We start from the raw sequence: 14134 nt of genomic DNA, 5'->3' as shown, positions 1-14134 counted from the left end.
TGTCAAACTTTCCTTTTAGGTTGTTCGTCCCATAGGAAATTTAGAGGGAAAGTGAATTTTTGAGACATTTTTGTATTTCACATATAGACGTAAGATGCGTTTTGCATAGGACTTTTTACTACAGTGAAAAATGATTCAGTTATTCAAACCTGTTGTACTAAACCACGCAATATTTTACTGTTTCACAAGCCAGTTTGTTTAAAAGTGTAACTGGAAGTAGATGCGATTCGAAGCAAAAAAATTTAATGCGATTCTTGGGTAAATCGTACTTCTGAGAGCCTATCAGATCTCAAAGATACGTACTAGACGAATAGCACCTGTTAAAGAACCTGACTAGCTTATCTTCCCAGTAAATACCGATTACGTATTTATCAGAAACCCCTTGACGATAACTTTGAGAAGTGCAGGTTCCTGTTCGCAATTTTTTCTTTTGTTGTATTGCACTTATGGCTTGGAGGTGGGGGTGAGTATGATTGAAAATTGAATGGTTGCAGAAACAATAGCTTCCATTTGGCGCGAAAGTATGCACGGATTTTTATCCGCGGACGTTATCCGTTCCGAAATACGAGCTGTGAGCTTCGAGGAACAGGTAATGACCAAGGACAAATTTACAAGCATATTTTCGCGCCAAATGCAGGCTATCGTGTTTATTATCCTTCAAATATTTTTCAACACGCGGGATAACTGTTTACGAACAGCTTACCGTTTACGGCGTTGGATGTTCACTTTTCAGTGTTCTCTGATACGATTTTATGAACAAAAAACAGCATATTCCTCCTATAATAATCACGTTTCTCATCTTGAATTCAATTTTAATCGCAGAGTTTTTCGTAATAAACGAAAGGTTTGAAAATTGGGAATATCACATGATGTATATCCTGGATATCCCCTAGTTTTAGATGGGATTTATCGGGCATGCGATGCGTTTTGACCAATTACGCACGAGCAAAAACATTTACTGGATTATAAATATTGATATTCTCGCGTGTTGAAAGGAAACGGCCAACTGGCTAAGTGTCAACGTCGAATGTACATCACCGAACAAAAATAATCTTTATTACGACACCCGTTTTCCAAGGGCACATCCCACAAATAATACACCTAGTGCGACACCAGTATGATTCTGTTCCTAGTCATTATATTCAGGGAAAGTTTATTGTCTCTGACCATTTGAGTTTCAAAGTTATTCCCTTGATGTATGTGGTATTAACATCTGTTTCAGTTGCAAATTAAAAACACTTTCTGGAGGCACAAGAAGCTGCGTGCAATCATCAAGCTGAAAGGAAAAAATTACAAAATTATAACCACAACATTTGGAACGTTTATCCAATGACCTTTTTCCGCTTCCTATGGCAGCGTTTGTCCAGGGGGAAGGGTTCGGAAGGTTCGGACCTTCATTTCCCCCCTCCCCTCGTAGTTTGAACCTCCTGAGCAACAAATTCCTAGATCTGTGCCTGTACTGAGCAAAGAGCTGTGAACGCAACCTAACACGGCTTCAAGTTACAGGTACTCGTTTTCTTTATATTGACACTACACTTGAGCTCTATCCACTTCTTAAATTTTTGTCGCTGTTGAAGGTTCATATCATCACTTCGGACCACGCGAAGAACGTTCATAAATTTCAACCATTTTACTCACCATCACACCCGTATATTTCCACCCTGAGACAAATTTCGTTGTACCAAAACATAGGTTCAAATCGCACGTAGCGTGCGGTGAAAGGTGTTGGCGCCTGGTTATATTGAACTGAGCTCATGTCAAAGTTTGCAGAAATTAACTGAAAGTAAGAAGACATAAATTCGTTGCCATCTGATGTGGATAACAATCACTTCTATGGATGATGGATCGATCAAACACGCTTGCATTCTTCCTTGCAGCTTTTCAAGGAACTTTGAATTAAAAGAAAGGTGTGTTTTGGTCTGCGGTTCGATTCTTTACGGGGATTCATAACTTTATCGTTCGTCCCACGCTCGTGATAAGACAAAAGAACATCTGTTTCAATTTCATGACCGAGCTCACAATTTACCATTTTTTATTCCATTTACGAACTTTGAATTTTATTCAGTCAGTTAGTTCCCTTTTGACCTCAATTTCAAGCGTGACTAGCGAATACAAGAAGCCATAAAGAAACTGTATTCTCCATCCCCCAACAAAGGAAAAGTATACGCGATCTCCAAGGATACTATACAAGACGTCACCAGATGTACTTCCGTTTTTGTCTGGGAATATTCGGTCACGTGCTCTGCAATATAGACGAATACTGTGCACGAAAATATTTAGTAGATTTTGAAAGGGATATTTTGAATGACCTTCAGAGAATTGTCAAGTGCGGAGAAGCACCAAAAGAGAGAAAATAAACAAAGAGGAAACCAGGATGGAGAATATTTTAAATGGTGACCGTGAAAAATCTAGGCTAAAATTTTCAAGATTGTCAAACCTATACGTGGCGCTATGGGTCGTGTTTCTGTTGATACTCGCTTGTTTTATTCCATCGATCGTCAAGAAACACGGCTTTTAAAATTCATAATATTTTTAGCGTGGTTATTTTCACAGACTTAGATTACCTGGCCACTAAATCCTTTATACCAGATATTTTGGTCCATGCTGTACCATAATTCAAGGAAAGTTGTCCAGGCATTGACAAACAAGTTTACTTTCCCCTGGGTTGCAATTCCCGTTATTACTTTTCTTCCTCCAAGATCCACCTAAATAATAAGCAAACGACAGGACGGCATATCAGGCAAGGGAGTTAACTTAGCTGAGAACGCGAGAAAATAGTTCCCTTTTCACAGAATTTTCTCCACTTTCTGAGCTGTGAAATGAAGTATTGGTGAAGCCTAGTGAAGTCAAAGAGCCTGCATGGCCAGCGGTTTTGCGCACGCTTTGAAATGCTGGGTGGCGGAGCCAAGAAAACAAGCAGCGAAATTGCGAGAGACTTGGAAAGGAAACTTAGGAGAAATCAGTCCCAAAACTTTCGCGGCCTTGCCGCCCAACGCTTCAAATCGCACACAAAATCACCAGCTAAGCAGGTTGCAGCCCATTGGCCTCAAACTGCGGGAGTTTAGCCTTGTGTCTGGATCATCAAGCGACCAGAGAGCATTATAAATCTCCTCTATGGAGATTCAGTCCAAGCCAATTTGTAATGGCAAATAGCATTAGCACATACTAAGACGGTACATAATATTGAAGGTGCGCTTTGCTTGGCTACTCAAACTTCGAAGTTGCTTTGTTATTCACCTCCAAGCGACGTGCGCAGGAATTGCGCCAGAAAGTATAGTAATAGTTACAGGAATAAATGAGTTGAAATCATCTCTTTGTGCTATATTATCTCACTGTTTTGATAGATACTAAAACAACTACATATTCACCTCAGCCTGAGTCGGTGACTAACGGTGTCGGTGACTAATTAAACGATAGAGCGTTTCTGTCGAGGAACTATCGGCTGATAGTTGCCCCGCGGAAATTTGATGTTCTTAAAACAAATATTTGCCCTCGAAGCTTTGCTTCTCGGGAAAATATGCCAGTTTTAAGAACATCAAATTTCCAAGGGGCAACTATCACACCGATAGTTCCGAGACATAAACACTCTATTGTTTTTATTGTTCACCACTAAATTTTCTTCCGCGCCTACAGCTTGTCACAAATGTCAATAATTCACAACCGTACCTTGGCTAAATAATAAGTTATACCTGTCAGAATTGAAAAGTTACTGTTTTTCCGATCTGTCTAACTTCACGGCCGTCAAACTATTCAAAACTTTTCACGGATGAGTACTATCAATCCAGGTATTTTCCGCGGACGGGCACTATCCATCCGGGTATTTTCCGCGGGCGGGCACTATGGGCTGATGGTGTCTCTCCACGGATGAACACTATCGCGTCACGTGATCGATTTAAACCAATAAGAACCGGAGAAAATTTAGTGGTGAACTATAACGGTGAATATCCGGCCGCTTCACGGCTCGAATAATATCCTCCACTAGCCACCTCCACATCGGTGAATATTTGTTCTTTGTCTTAGTATTAAACTCAAGTTGCCTACGCCCCCCCCCCCCCCCCCCAGGTTAAGCCAGCTTTTTGTGACAGCCGAAGCGCACTCCAATTTGTAATCTTGGATGGGGTGAACATTGCGAGAGTATAAGGCGCTTACTTTCCCTAGAAAAAAAAACGAGTGATCCCGACGAGGGCCCAAACATAGCCTTCGTGATCCGAATTCTAATTCTGAACAAAAAACAAGTGATCCAAAACAGGGCTCAAACCTGACCTTCGTGATCCGAATTCTAAGCTAGAACAATTTGGCGAGAAAAATTCCCTGCTCAACGAGTCAAAATGGACCACATCATAAATTGCTATTTAGTACGATATAAATAATGTACCTGAAGCCATTCGCCTTGCTGGAAACTCTGACTTGCGCACCAGGCACCATTCCCTGAAGCGCTGGCTACCATATGTAACCTGGCTTGGTGAGGTTCATGATACATTTTATATGAACTGGCTGTTATTTTGGAGTCGGGAATTTTAAAAGACTCCATACCGAACGCCTTGTAACAACCTATTCAAGGAATAAAGAGACTACTTGAAAAATCAACCAGATCACACATGAGGATACTCAACATGAAAAATGACTGAATGTGTAAAACTCATTATCTGCTCCTCTCTTGGCAGGGTCTCTCTGTGGGACAGCATGTGTATAGGAAATGTGATCTCTACTCAAGAAAGTGAATTAAAAAAGAGCAATTTTTACGGAAAGTGTTGTAATATCGTATAATTATTTAAAAAACAGCAACACTTGCACCACTATTGAAAAATATTATTTGGCATCAGAGGCTCTACAGGGGGCTGCAAGTTAGATCGGCGCTCAAGAGAATTATCCAAGGACTGGGGACTAAAGCCGCGAGGACATGACTAAATGTCTTCATTCACACCGTAAAATTTTCACCGAAGCGCATTGAGGGTCATTAACCCAGCATTCCATACTGAATAACTGTATTCGCTGACTTGATCTGCGTCATATGGGTTTGTTTTATTCAACAAGAAGAAGAGGAAATAAATTCGCATCATCCTCGCTTAGTGATTTGAGTTCAAAACTTGGTAACCGTTATTTTTCAGCGCCTGAGACCCCCATGATTTAAACTGTAGCCCTGATGACTGTTGCAATTGCTTTCCTTTTGCCTCAAATCGCACACATTCTTTTGCTATCTGATATGTATTTCCCCACTAAAATTGAGCAACGCATGTCAAACGTTAACTTACTTGGGTAACCTGTGCAACTATAAAGTGAATTTAGCTGAGCCTTATCAATCTCAGACAGTTTATCTGTCCTTCCCAGTGGCACGTTAGGTCCAGCACGTGCTTCCAGAGTGTTCAGACCATTTCTACTAAAGGCGTCTTTCGGCAGGTGCATAAGTGACGTCATGTCATACGGTGCTTCCAGTCTGTCTATATCACCATGGTTATATTTTTTAAAATTCACTTCATAGCCTGTAAAGAAAAGAAAGGGTTGGGCTCATAACTTTTGTTGGTTACTAACTGAGTTACTGAAAAACCACAGCAATCATCAAGTAAAAAAGAAAATCTAGCAATAGTAATGAAGCTGGCAAGGTCAACACGGCAAATTTTTGGCCATTTTTTTTTCTGCGCTTTTGTGGAGTGAGAACGAAATCGAACTCGATAAAAACGCAAATGTATTTACCTTTCATGATATTTTTAGACATAACGACAACATATGAGTCGCGGTCATGGCGTGAACTGGTATGGAAAAATCCTAAGGCGTGCATGAGTTCATGTAATACCGTTCCAATAAAACCACATCCTGTTCCAATACTGATTGGCTGGCTTCCAGACATATGGACTTGACCGACGTATGACCAACAGCTGGTTCATCATACAAATAAGAAACATTCATTACTGTTATTTATTATAATAAAATGCCTTGGCATTAATGGCTGATGGGCCCATCTATACTTTCTTCCCATTTTTCCTCTTTATCTAGTTTTGTCAAATGGCTGATGATTCAATCAGAGTCAGTGATCGTATTTTCATAAAGCTTATAAAACCAGCTCACATGTATCTTGGCCCAACTGTCAGTGTTAAATGCAAACCTGTAATAATTTGAACAGCGGGTATTTTGTTTCCGCTATTGATACCCAGTATTCGTGTTAAAGCCAACTTTACAGTCTCTGCCATGCATATTTATTGTGCATCTAAAATAAGGAAAATCACAACGTCAGTTCAAAGATATGAATTTTATGTTTTCGTGGCACGAATGATATCTCACTCGTTCGCTGCACTCACTTGTGGGATATTGTTCCTGCCACTCCAACTTAAAATCCACAACTTCTCGCCGCCGTGTGATATCTTCTATATAATCAGCTGCTATTTTTGTCTGTTAACCAGCAGTTGAAACGTTGGTCCTGAAAACGTCAGACGAGTTTGCAAATCACGTAACGACGTGATTGATTTACAAATCTCCAAGGGTTCTTCAGATATTTTTTTATGCTGAAAACTTAAAGCATAACCGCCGCCTGGTTAGCTCAATTGGGAGAGCGCCGGACTGCTGTGCGGGAGGTCGAGAGTTCAATACCGGCCGGACCAACACTCAGGGTCTTAAAATTAATTGAGAAGAATATGCTTCCTTTCTTTAACATCAAGAAATGGTTAGATATTCTAGTCTTCTCGGATAGGGACGAATAAATGGAGGTCCCGTCTCCTGCACGGTTGGGGTAGGAGACGTTAATTTCCCACGCACGAGATTACTGTGTGATGGATGTCCTCCCTGGGGTGGGTTGAGTGGGTAGGTGAAATCGCTACGGACTACACACGGCTGCCAGAGGCGCCTGTCTGATTTCAACCTTAAAAAAATTGTAACTAAACACGTATGTTGTTTAGAGAAATAGAGACCTTTACCTTAGCATAATAAACACTATTGCTTAAGTGATTATTCGTAAAGTTATGATGATTCCAGCGTTATTCAAAAATGATGATAGTTAAATATATGATAGTATTTTGATTGCGGTGCCGACCTAGACTCAGGGGTTAAACTAAATTTAACCCAGCAATGGTACAATTTTTGAAACCGTTGAAGTCACCAAACCATGTCAAGTTTGGTGCACCTACTTGAAACGACAGGCCTTGCCATACTGCACGACAATGGTAAGACCTTGTTTCAAACGAAAGGCCCTAGTCGTGCCGAACTGTACCTATTGTTTTGATATAACTGAATTAAAATTGCAAGGAATATTTCTTCTATCGTTTTTCAAAAGTAATTTGAGTTCGGCAGGACACAATGAAATTCGACTTTTGACCCCACTATACGCTATAGTCCGGCACCTCACTGGTGGATGAAATTCATTTCAGTTCGCAATTACGGTAGCGCAATGTTTAGATATGCTTCAGTTTATTTCTTGATCCTGTTAAAAGAAATAATCATGCAAGCGGCCACTTTCTGGCCATTAAAATACCAGATAAGTCAAAAACTTAAATAATAAATAATCAGCCAAACTGACGAAGCTAAAGAAATTTCTTATTAATCAAAATCACTTTTGTCGTTGACGGGTTTACTGCAAGTTTCTTTGGTATGGGGCTCCGTTAGAGGGTGTACCCTAGCGTAAACTACCATATTAAAGTTATTATTGTTGCTTTTGTCATTTTTTTTTGTCCTTGCCGTTGTTGTTCTCGGCTGTTTTCAATGTTGATTATACAATGCACCTACCCATAGCCCCTGACAAACTTTATGTAATACTGCTCATTTGTCCTTGTTTTAAAACGAACACAAGAGATCTGTTCCACAGTGGCTATTGCGTCCTTTATGGCTCGCCTGTCGCTTGAGTAGCTATCTGGAAAACCAAACACATTTCGGCACGCCTTTCTTGCAACATTTGCAAAGAAAGCGCAAACAATTTCTATGGGACATATACTGCTGGGAGAAAGCACCGCTCAGAGTAAAACCCGTTCCTTCTGAAATTAAGGGAAAAGTAGTTATTTATCGCCGGAGGGGGTTCGAAGGATTTTGGGGGAATCACATGGTTTTCCCAGGGAACAGGCGGGGGGGGGATCAGTTGTCTAAAACAGAATATGTAAGGGGGGACTACTGAAAATTGATCGCCAATGAGAGAATATTACAGAGCCTTGGGGGAGGGGGTGTCAGGTAACATTTATTGTAACACAACCAAACTTCACCAACCACCAACCACTGTGATGGTCAATGAGCGGTCGCTTATCATCCCATATTACTCCATTACTGCTTGTTCTATCATTGAATTTTCTGAATTAAATATGGGTATGGATAGCTCGTAAAGAGGTGGGAAATAGCAAGAGTTTTATAACTTGGCTTTCAGCTAAATCTCTTAATTGTGGGTGACGTGTGACCGTTCTCGTAAGTGAATAAAAGATAGGGGCCAATCCAGTATTTTAATAGGGGAGTCTTAAATTGCTTTTCGTCCAGCTCATGCCCCCCCCTTCCCCTTCTATTGCGGTGCGGTAACACAAACACAAAACCCTTTGATTTAATACCGCCGCCCAGTTAGTCCAAAGGATAGTGCGCTAGACTGTTGTGCAGGAGGTCGAGGGTTCGAGCCCCGGCCGGCCCAACACTCAATTAAGGTCATAAAATCATTGAGAAGAATTTGACTGTGAAATGTTCAGCAGGCAACCGTGGACGATACTCCTACTCTTGTACGTTGGATCAGCGATGGTCTGATCGGCCCAAAATAGCGAATATGAAATATAAATATAGAGGCAAGACCGATACAACGTAGATAAGTAAATTTTAAGACGGAGCACTATATTTCGGCTGGCCAAACCAGCCTTCTTCAGGTGCAGTGGGAATCCCATCCAATCCAATGGTTTGGCCAGCCGAAATATAGTGCTCCGTCTTAAAATTTACTTATCTGCGTTGTATCGGTCTTGCCTCTATATTTATAGAAGAATTTGCTACCTTTCTATAACATCAAGAAATGGTTAGATATTCTAGTCTTCTCGGATAGGGACGAATAAATGGAGGTCCCGTCTCCTGCAGGGTTGAGGTAGGAGACGTTAATTTCCCACACACGAGATTACTGTGTGATGGATGTCCTCCCCTGGGGTGGGATGGGTGGGATTTATTGGGTGGACTACTCGCATGGTTCGCATATGTTCCGTTCTAGTCCTACCCTACTGCGGTAATGCAGTCAAAATGGTTGGAAAAATGGTTAGGAAAAAAAAAAAAACAAAGAGGGCAGGGTCCGGGACCCTCAATCCTCGGACTTTCCTCTGGCTCGGTCTCTGAAAATATAATACTTGTGTGTACGGCCAACCATCCAAAAATAATCTTTGATCCACCACAAACGAGATAAGGCTGCTTTACTTTGGGATTCCAGATGAAATTCTTACCAAAGGCTGAGTCAATGACATACGGTACGATTCCATTTGTCCATAAATATATCTTGTTGGTCACAGCTCCTCTCTCGTTGGGCTCATAATTCTTGTCCGTTTTGACACCTTTTGCGACAAGTGACTGTACATTTGGTGAAAGTTTGATGTCTCCCTCCAGATGATCTAGTCGTGAGACAAATATGATATTATGTTTAAATATCAAAATATTGCAAAAGGAAATTCTTCATATGCTATGAGAAATTCGATTATAGAACCGACAAGAGTTGATATTTATACACGTTTTTCACCAAGAGAGAACTGTTAAATCCTCTCTTGTTTTGGCACTTAGAACTGACAAAGTTCGAAATAGACTCGAACCAAACCCGATCGAAAGTTGACTTGAATTTAAGACGTCACTGAGAATCTGAGTGTAAGAACCTAACTCGCTGCTTTTGTTTAATACATGTGGTCTCCATTTTAAATGCGTTCATTGGGTTTTCATCTGTATACATAGCAGTGTGGGTCACTTAGCCCACGTGCAAACCTCACCTTTGCTTATTATACAAGCTACGGATATACGGCCCTTATGAAGATAGCAACATAATTTCAACATATTATGTAAACGCGCTTGGTTGAACTGAATAGAACTTTTCGGAACCGTAGGTTTTCAGTAGCGAACTGACGTTACCTTTCTTTTCTGTTTAGATTAGACTATTTTAGGTCCTGGCATGTAGCTAAGGGAAAGCGTTCCTCATCAATTCCTGTTTTAGTGAGTGTGCCATTTGGTAAGACATTTACAAGAAGAACATCTCTATAAATACAGGTGTGGTGATGTATGTTTAAGCTGTCCAAACTTCAGTGACACTTTTGCCTCAGTTTGTTCTATGCCATATTAAAAGTCGTCTTCATAGACGTTCCAAGAAAAATCATTGTTGTTCGCCAGCCCCATTTCTCAGAACTTGGCCAGAGTTAGTGCTAAGAACAAAATGAAATCTTTACAAAAACATTTCAATAAATTTTGAATTACAATCTTTTTGGGAAAACAACAAATCGAAGTATACCTATACCAAAGTCAACGATTTTCTGCAGATTTTTTTTTTTTTTGCTCAAACGGGGACAATTTAGAACATTTTCACAGCTAAGTAGTAGAATACGGAGCGAGAAAGCCGACGGCTTAAGGGTCTTTTCCTCTTAGGGGACTCAAACTTTTTCTTTGTCCCGCTCTCCAAAGTATAAAAAAATTCTCGTTTTGTTTTCTATTTGCTTTGATTTGTTGCTAGCTATATGCAAGAGAAGAGTGTAAGTACCAGCGATGAAAATTACCCCAGTTCAGGAATTATTTTTTAAGACTTTTTGGCTGCTACAATGACAGCACTTGTCGACACCTGTTTGTAAATTTTCGAGGAATGTTTGCTAGCCCTTTAGAGAATACTTTAAGGTAGTGTCCGCCATTTTTTACGAACATCAGTTTGTCTCTTGGATTAGACTGGGAACCGTGCTTTCTCTTAAATAAGCACTGCTCATCTAACCTTAGAGTTAAATTCAGGAAAATTGACATGGACCCTCGAGCGAAAAGTAATTCGCAATTTTTGAATATCACATCCCTCAAGGGTCATATGCAATCCCGATGGAACTCCATAATTCTGAATTTTTCAGTCCTTGTGTTGTGTATCTAATGGTGGATGTAGCAGTAACATGTCACACAAATTAGATTCGGATAGGATTAAGTAGGAATAAAAATTGTTACCATGTCCATTAGCTTTCGCCCAAGGAAGTACTGGCTTTTTATCCTTGCTGGGTTTATCTCCCATCTTTAGGTCCGCCCTTGTATTCATTGGGATTGCTAGGTCACATTTTGGCAACAGGTCGATAAATATCGCGATATAAATAAAACTTATCGCCTGGTACTTCATTCTTATCGACAGTTTACCAGTGGAACATTCAGGATGTAATATCGAACTCAATCTGGGACAGTTTTTTTTTTTTTTTTTTTAACTGAAATGGAAAAGTAAAATCGTGCCGGCTTGGGCTGACAGGACGGGACTGTGTGTAAGTCTCTCTGATCGTTTCACAGTTTTATATTTTTTAAGTGTGTTACAGCTGAGCTAACATTATTTCATCTCTGCTGATTTAAAGGAGTTTGTTTCAGTTGCAGCTTTGTCGTTTCGTCGAGAAAATTTTGTCGTGTTTATCTAATACGTGGATTATTTTATGCTTATCCGGTGGCGACGTAGTCAGAGCATGGGGAAAGATTCATGTAATAAAATTATAAAGCTTACCAATCAATAATGAATTTGCTTAATTTAGTCTTGTGCTGTCATCATATCGCATGCATCACGTGGTATCACCTCGGTTACGACGCCAAAATAAATTAATAGTGACAGCCTCGATCGGAGGAAGCCAGGCAGGAAGATTTAAGGTCTGACATTTGTACACGTAATGCACCGTGTTCGATATGGTGCATTACGTTTGTTGTTTGGTCATACGTATTAACCAAGGGTTGTAAGCCAACAAGAGATTCTAAACTGCTCCGTTTATAATCTCTTTTTAGCTACTGATGCAGACCTTGCGGGAACCACAACCAGAACCTTCACCGTCAAAAAGTACATTTTTTGTCATATTATCCCTCCCCACTGAGGAGAATAGAGAAGCCCATCTCGATCCCAGGCCCGAATGCGGGAATAAAAAGCGGGAAACAGAGTTTATGGCGCTGGTTGGGTAACGTGGCAATCCAAACAGTGGGGAATATGGTGGTGAACCCTCACCCCACCCTCCCTCCTTACTCATCATCTAGGTTGACACACTACTTGTTTAGGATATCGTGCCGAGTCTGAAACTGAGATGAGCCTAGATGTGAATTTTGTCGGGTCTTGTTGATCTACCGTAGGTGTTTCCACCATGGAGAACATTCTTACCAGCTAGTTTGATTCCTTTCATCTTTTGGCCGAGGGTAATCAGGCTCGGATGGACGAGTGTCAGCACCAAAACCAGTCCAGTAAACACAATCTCTCTGCGCAAACTGTTCATTGTGGTCAAAATTCATTGACCAATCACTTCGAGGAAGACAATTTTGAACGAGGCTTGTGAAATAACGGCGCGGCAGCTCTACCGCAAGTCAGGATAACATTAAATGCATTGTGAACTTATCCGTGAAATGTATTGCGATGGATTAGAAATAATTTCAGCAGCTGAGCTAGCAATGTTTTTGCTGTGCATGACAAGTTTATTATACTCTGCGCCATGTGTTGACTGAGTGGTGTTCTTATTGATTCAATATAATCCAAACTATGAAAGATAAAATTTCGGTAGCATATACAGGCTAGGCTACGAGTAACTAAAAATCAACCCGATAAAAAAGATGTGGAGAACCCTTCGCCTTATTTTTGCTCGAACTAACCTCTAGCCGACTCAAATCGAAAGGTCTTTGCACTTTGGAGTTTTTCAATGCCACAATTTACCTAAATTAATATTTACTTCAGCTAAAAACTCCACTGAAGTAAAAGTAAAAGTCTCATTAATTTCATGTCAGTTTTCGTGATTTAGGCCAAAAACAGACTTACTTTCGAAATTAGCCATTACAGAACCATTTTTCAAGCTTTGATGGATTAGTCATTTATTTTTTGTTTTCTGAAATCGTACCACTTCGCCGCCTGATAATAAGGAAGAACTTTCGTGATAATTCAAATGATTTTATTTTAATTGATCGATAGGCACTTAATAGGCACGAGTGAAAATAAAAAAAGACCCTCTTGATTTTGGTTTGTTCCGAGACAAGCATGTCTCGAGGAGAAAAGCAAGCAAATGCTTATAATTAAGAGTAAACATATACACGTATGACTTTTTAAAAGCCCCAGAAAGGCCGGGTTTATTTTATCTTGTGCTCAAGTGCTATATTTCCTTCGTTTGAATAGTTGAATTATTATGAAGCCCTCTGGCGTTGATTATTGCGTCAGATGTTACGATCAAGTCTTATAATATATCCTAAAAATTGAATTGAACAAGGAAATAGATAACCACACACACGCAAATACATAAGGGACAAGATTTAACGATGCCCAAAATTGCATCTTGACCAACCCACGCCCGCCCTCACCCAGCTGAGAGGGTCCCACTGGGGTCATAACGGTTAAAGTATTGGCCATTTTACGGCTAAGGGTTAACTTTTTTTTTCGTTGCAGTTACCATAAACACTTTTACGGTTAACTTTTTTTACGACTTACAGTTAAAATTTGTCAATTTCTACGCCTAATGGGGATATACAATCCTGCCGGTGCAAGAATCATGGAGTCAGACTAGTATTTAAAAAAAACACCCAGCGGGGAGGGAGGGAGGATTTTGAGTCCCAGGACCCTCCCCCCTGGGTAAACCACTGCAATGTGAATAGAGGTCTAAATAGCGTGTATAGAACTCCTCATTCCCAAACGGACATGTTCTCATAGCATTAGACCAACATCGCATAAACCCCATCGCAAAAACCCTTACATGGACTGAATTAGACACAACTTCCTGTCCAGATAAAGCCGAAACATGGCGTTAAACTGTTCGAATTCTCTGGTTCTCTTGTGCGCTACAGCAGATTAGAATGAGCTTAACTGAATTTTCAGTTTCCGCAATTAAACCACAAAGTTCAAGCATGTTCTAAAATGAACAAATCGATTGCGTGTTGCCTAGCGTCTGTTCGGTTAACGACCACGGATGACGTTAAAATGTGGTGAGAGCAAAAAAAAAAACAAAAAAGGTGGGTTCCAAAAGTGGCCCACGGCGCGCACGAGGCACAGACGAGT

General features: G+C 40.4%; 1 protein-coding gene across 3 annotated transcripts; it reads right to left on the bottom strand.

The window, feature by feature from the left end:
- Positions 1–1034: 1034 nt before the first annotated feature.
- Positions 1035–12491, bottom strand: LOC111343640 (zinc metalloproteinase nas-4). Of its 3 annotated transcripts, none has more exons than XM_022950826.2 (9): positions 12266–12491; positions 9369–9533; positions 7711–7834; positions 5692–5873; positions 5253–5480; positions 4376–4551; positions 2565–2705; positions 1639–1777; positions 1035–1276 (listed from the first exon to the last, which is right to left on the bottom strand). In XM_022950826.2, exons 1-9 carry the CDS (start codon positions 12375–12377, stop codon positions 1272–1274), a joined length of 1272 nt encoding a protein of 423 aa, XP_022806561.1. In that variant the 5' UTR covers positions 12378–12491; the 3' UTR covers positions 1035–1271. The 3 variants fall into 3 exon arrangements, with proteins under 3 accessions (XP_022806561.1, XP_088589168.1, XP_088589169.1); XM_088733042.1 differs by lacking the exon at positions 12266–12491 and adding an exon at positions 11098–11441; XM_088733043.1 differs by lacking the exons at positions 1035–1276; positions 12266–12491 and adding an exon at positions 11098–11318 and having other exon boundaries at positions 1631–1777.
- Positions 12492–14134: the final 1643 nt, after the last annotated feature.

This window comes from Stylophora pistillata, chromosome 9, assembly GCF_964205215.1.
Source record: "Stylophora pistillata chromosome 9, jaStyPist1.2, whole genome shotgun sequence".
Classification (NCBI taxonomy): domain Eukaryota; kingdom Metazoa; phylum Cnidaria; class Anthozoa; order Scleractinia; family Pocilloporidae; genus Stylophora; species Stylophora pistillata.
The sequence above is the reverse complement of the archived record's forward strand: the minus strand, read 5'-3'. Positions and strand labels throughout refer to the sequence as shown.

What these genes read in the sequence shown, in the direction of transcription:
- LOC111343640 (XM_088733043.1), bottom strand. Translation starts at nt 11,263, where the DNA reads ATGAAGTACCAGGCGATAAGTTTTATTTATATCGCGATATTTATCGAC. An exon ending in GGCGAAAGCTAATGGACATG is followed by an intron (nt 9,534 to 11,097) that starts GTAACAATTTTT and finishes TCTCACGACTAG; the next exon opens with ATCATCTGGAGGGAGACATC. An exon ending in TAGTTGCACAGGTTACCCAA is followed by an intron (nt 4,552 to 5,252) that starts GTAAGTTAACGT and finishes TTCCTTGAATAG; the next exon opens with GTTGTTACAAGGCGTTCGGT.